The 5,578-nt window shown below is 45.9% G+C and overlaps 1 protein-coding gene across 1 annotated transcript in view; it reads right to left on the bottom strand.

Annotated features, from left to right (window-relative positions):
* Positions 1 to 5,578, bottom strand: part of ATP5A1 (ATP synthase, H+ transporting, mitochondrial F1 complex, alpha subunit 1, cardiac muscle) — a gene marked incomplete at its 5' end in the record, with an annotated part of 20,815 nt that overhangs the window by 12,945 nt on the left and 2,292 nt on the right. Inside the window, 2 exon segments of the mRNA XM_015412412.1 lie at positions 2,634 to 2,813; positions 2,913 to 3,086. Of these exon segments, the coding sequence (XP_015267898.1) occupies positions 2,634 to 2,813; positions 2,913 to 3,086 (354 nt within the window).

Raw genomic sequence — 5,578 nt, 5'->3', positions numbered from 1 at the left:
TGCATTATGGGATGTTGTTGCTGTTGTTCAGTCGCACAGTCGAGTCCGACTCTTCTCAACCCCATGGACAAGATCACGCCAGGCCCTCCTGTCTTCCACCGTCCTCTGAAGTTTGCTCAATTTTATGTTCGTTGCATCTATGACACTGTCTAACCATCTCATCCTTTGCCGTCCCCGTCTTCTTTGACCTTCAATCTTTCAAATTATGGGAGGTAGTCACAGTCAAACAGGGAGCAGTAATGCCTGAACACAGGTAATGCTCTATGTCAGGGGTCATAAGAACCTAAGAACAGAGAAGCCAATGTCTGATCAGGCCAATGGCCCATCCAGTCCAACACTCTGTCACACAGTGGCCAAAAATACCAGGTGCCATCAGGAGGTCCAGCAGTGGGGCCAGGACACTAGAAGCCCTCCCACTGTTGCCCCCCCCAACACCAAGAATACAGAGCATCCCTTGCCCCAGACCGAGAGTTCCTATCTATACCTTGTGGCTAATAGCCACTGAGGGACCTCTGCTCCATATGTTTATCCAATTCCCTCTTGAAGTTGTCCATGCTTGTAGCCGCCACCACCTCCTGTGGCAGTGTGGTGCCCATCAAGTGTTTTTAGACATTGAAATTTGAGACATGGGAAGAACAAGTGAAAGAATCTATGATAAAAGTTTGTTTTTATATATGACAACAGCAGCAAGGTTACTATATGCACAAAAGTTGAATATTCCCTACAATAGAGGAATGGTTGGCGAAGGTATTGGAACTTGCTGCGATGGCCAAGCTTACTTCACTGGTTAGAGAAAAGACAGTAAGTTTGTTTACTACTGACTGAAAACTCCTTAGACTTTTTGCATTAAATAGATAATAATGACAATTTGTGGGTTTTAAAGATAAAGAACCTAGATAATAGAAAAAAGAGTTTTTCTTCTTTGTAAACACAGACTAAGAAAATTTTGCAATCACGCATATATTTGTTGCAGAGAAGCCTCCTGTTCTTTTAATTTATATGGCCTTTCTCTTATTTTCTCTGGGGGGTTTTTTGTTTCATCTTCTCTGTTTTGTTACCTGCAATTTTTTCTCCTAATAAAATTTTACATGGTCAAGACCAGTGTTCCCTCTAAGCTGAGTTAGCATGAGCTAGCTCAAGAGTTTTTTAGCCTCTGGCTCAGGAAGGATGGCTCCAGAGCAAATGAATGTATGCAGTAGCCAAATTATTCTTTCACAGCTTTAATGCCAGTAGCTCACAAGACTCCACAGCTTAGAGGGAACATTGGTCAAGACCAATGCTCCCTCTAAGCTGTGGAGACTTGTGAGCAAAAATTCTGCTTTGTGAGCTACTGGCATTAAAGTTGTGAGCAAGTGATTTGGCTACTGCATAAATTAGTTTGCTCTGGAGCCCTCCTTCCTGAGCTAAGACAAAAATGTGTGAACTAGAGGCTAAAGAACTGTGAGCTGACTCACACTAACTCAGCTTAGAGGGAACACTGGTCAAGACTTTACAGTTGGATTGAAGAATACATTAAATGAAATGTGAACACAACTGAAATAGAGGACAATGAGAACATCTCTATTAAACTGTGCAAGAGGCATATTTAACATTATAAGATGTAGAAACATACTTTTACTGAGAGATGTATGCACAACTTAATAGTTAACTCAAAGAGTCGGAGATTCTCCCATTGAATGTTTGTATGTACTATTGTTTGTTTCCCTTGTTTGTCTCTGTCTGTTCGTTATAAAATAAAAAATATTTACCGGAATGTTTTTTTTAAATTGTATTTAAAAAAAGGAAGTGGCAGAGGCAATGTTGGCCTTTTTCTCGGCAAGGCTTCTGACTGACTGAGCACTGGAGATCTGATTGGCTCTACGGAGTTGTCGTGGCTCCCAACACAGTACAAGGATCTTTGCTGTGTGACTGAAGGTAAGCTGTGGCAGCCATTTTGTGGCTGGCTCCTCCACCCTCCGGCAGCCATTTTGTGGCTATGCCCGCCGCTCAGTGTCAGAAATCCGAAGTTGTCCACGGGCTCAAAAAGGCTGTTCTACATGAATCTCAGATCCACAACACCCCCCCAACCCGACCAAACGATGTTCTTTGAAAACAAGATTAGAAAAATAAATGCTCTTTCCCCCTCTCAGTCCCCCTGGATATTCTTGCACTAGAAATCCTATTTATACCCCGCCCTTCACTCAGAGCAGCTTACAAACTCCTTTCCCTTCCCCTCCCCACAAAAGACACCCTGTGAGGTAGGCGGGGCTGAGAGAGCTCTTTCGAGGACTGCTCTTTTTCAAGAACAGCTTTGACAGAACTATGGCTTCCCCAAGGTCATCCAGCAGCTGCAAGTGGAGGATTCGGGAATCAAACCCGGTTCTCCCAGATTAGAGTCCGCGCACTTAACCACCACCAGTGTTCCCTCTAAAGCTGAGTTAGTGTGAGTTAGCTCACAGTTTTTTAGCCTCCAGCTCACACATTTTTGGCTTAGCTCAGGAAGGAGGGCTCCAGAGCAAACTAATTTAGGCAGCAGCCAAATCGCTCGCTCACAAATTTAATGCCAGTAGCTCACAACGTAGAATTTCTGCTCACCAGACTCCACAGCTTAGAGGGAACATTGACTACCACACCAAACAGTTTTGGTGGCTGACGGACGTTTCTTACCCGGTCTGCCTGTCTCCAATGATCAACTCACGCTGGCCACGGCCAATGGGTACCAAACTGTCAACGGCCTTGATGCCGGTCTGCATGGGCTCACGCACAGAGATCCGTGGAATGATCCCAGGGGCCTTCAGGCCAACCCTCCTCCGTATCTTGGAAGCGATGGGACCCTTCAAAGGCAAGGCAACGTTGTCACTTTTCTTAAAGTTCAAAATTCAGTCAGCACGAACAGCTACATGCAGCCCCAGAAGACCCAACTGCCACGCTACCTTTCCATCAATGGCGTTACCCAGGGCGTCTACGACACGACCCAAGAGCTCTTCACCCACTGGGACATCCACAATGGCTCCCGTCCTCTTCACAATGTCCCCTTCCTTAATCAGTCTGTCGTTACCAAACACGACAACACCAACGTTGTCAGGTTCCAAGTTCAGGGACATACCCTAGGGGGAAAAACAAAGTGACTGCGCATTTAAGCAAGAATAAAGGTAGTAGAGTACGACATTCTAACTGAGTGCTGCTACTAGGGCTGATACACACAGAGAAGTACAATTTCAGCAAATTTTGAAGCTGTAAGCGGGGGACGGGACGGGACATTTTCCTCCTTCTGGGGGAGGAAACGGAATCGGGGGGAGGGGGAATTAAACTGGACTCAATGCACACTTCTGATCATAGCTCCCTACTTCTTTCATTGATTTAACACAGAATCACCATTTCTAATTTAACTGGCGTATAAAATTGTACGATTTGGCACGTTTATGGATTTAAAGTATATGTTTTTTCCCCATGAGAAAAACTACAAGTGTACCCAAGGAAGAGTTGCAAGCTGTGGCGCCCCACGCTAACAGAGCACATCGTTCTTTAATGCTTGCCATCTGAGAGGGGGGGAGGGAGAAGGCGAAGACCGAAAACAAATCTGATCGTAAACCCAAGTGTATTGTCTGGAAAGAAACTTATAAGAAGAGGAAAAGAGATTGGATTTATACCCCGCCCTTCACTCAGAGCAGCTTACAAACTCCTTTCCCTTCCCCTCCCCACAAAAGACACCCTGTGAGGTAGGCGGGGCTGAGAGAGCTCTTTCGAGGACTGCTCTTTTTCAAGAACAGCTTTGACAGAACTATGGCTTCCCCAAGGTCATCCAGCAGCTGCAAGTGGAGGATTCGGGAATCAAACCCGGTTCTCCCAGATTAGAGTCCATGCACTTAACCACTACACCAAAGGAGGAGGAGGAGGAGATTGGATTTATACCCCGCCCTTCACTACCCAAAGGAGTCTCAGAGTGGCTTACAAACTCCTTTCCCTTCCCCTCCCCACAACAGACACCCTGTGAGGTAGGCGGGGCTGAGCGAGCTCTGACAGAAACTGCTCTTTTTCAAGCACAGCTCTGACAGGACTATGGCTTGCCCAAGGTCATCCAGCCAGGTGCAAGTGGAGAAGTGGGGAATCAAACCCGGTTCTTCCAGATTAGAGTCTGCGCATTTAACCACTACACCAAACTGGTTCTATATAAAAATCTCTCCGATAATGCATTATTTAATATACTATAACATATTCAGCGTTGCCAAGCTTATTTAGGGGCAATTTTTTAAAGAAATCTTGAAAATATTACATATGCCTACGGCAAGATTTTTCAGCACTCCCCAAAGGGAGGAAGCTGTGGCTCACTGGCAGAGCCTCTGCTTGGCAGGCAGAAGGTCCCAGGTTCAATCCCTGGCATCTCTAGTTAAAAGGACCAGACTGGAGGTGATGTGAAAGACCCTAGCCTGGAGAGCCGCTGCCAGTCTGAGTAGACAATACTGACTTTGATGGACCGAGGGTCTGATTCAGTAGAAGGCAGCTTCAATGTGCTTCACAATTCTCCCATTAAAAAAATGTTTAGTTCAAAAAAGGGGGGGGGGGAAGCACACGATTGCTCTCTTGAAGTATTTGAAAGGCTGCCGCTTACAGGAGGGCAGGGAGGTGTTAGTCTTGGCAGCAGAAGACTGGACTTGCAATAATGGGCTTAAATTACAGGCGGAAAGGTCCTGGCTGGATATTAGGATTATTATTTTTTTTTTTAACTGTAAGAGTAGTTCAGAAGTGGAATCGGCTGCCTAGGGAGGTGTTCGTCTTGGCAGCAGAAGGCAGGACTCGCAATAATGGGCTTAAATTACAGGCAGAAAGGTCCTGGCTGGATATTAGGGTTCTTTTTTTTAAATTTTAAACTGTAAGAGTAGTTCAGCGGTGGAATCGGCTGCCTAGGGAAGTGGTGAGCTCCCCCTGGCAGTTTTCGAGCAACGGCTGGACAAACACTTGCCAGGGATGTTTAGGCTGATCCTGCATTGGCCAAGAGGGCTGGACAAGATGGTTTGTATGGCCCCTCCCACCAAGCGGAGTCCCTCCCCACCACTGATCTTACACCCAATCTTCCGTGATTTTCACCCCAAGCCTTTCACCCTTTGTACTTAGGACATGCGCAATCTAACAGGCAAGGGAAAATCTTGAACCTAAGAACAACTATTGCATTTACTACAAAAATGGCTGCAAAGAGGAGAGGACTTGCCTTCAGCCCAGAAGAAAACTCAACCATTTTCTAATTTAACTGGCGTATAAAATTGTACTAGTTGGCATGTCTATGGATTTAAAGTATACGTTTTTCGCCCATGAGAAAAACTACACGTGCACCCAAGGAAGAGTTGCAAGCTGTGGCACCCCACGCTAACAGAGCACATCATTCTTTAATGCTTGCCATCTGAGAGGGTGGGAGGGAGAAGGCGAAGACCGAAAACAAATCTGATCGTAAACCCAAGTGTATTGTCTGGAAAGAAACTTATAAGAAGAGGAAAAGAGATTGGATTTATACCCCGCCCTTCACTCAGAGCAGCTTACAAACTCCTTTCCCTTCCCCTCCCCACAAAAGACACCCTGTGAGGTAGGCGGGGCTGAGAGAGCTCTT

Source organism: Gekko japonicus, unplaced genomic scaffold (assembly GCF_001447785.1).
Source record: "Gekko japonicus isolate JY-2015 unplaced genomic scaffold, Gekko_japonicus_V1.1 scaffold6636, whole genome shotgun sequence".
NCBI lineage: Eukaryota > Metazoa > Chordata > Lepidosauria > Squamata > Gekkonidae > Gekko > Gekko japonicus.
The sequence above is the reverse complement of the archived record's forward strand: the minus strand, read 5'-3'. Positions and strand labels throughout refer to the sequence as shown.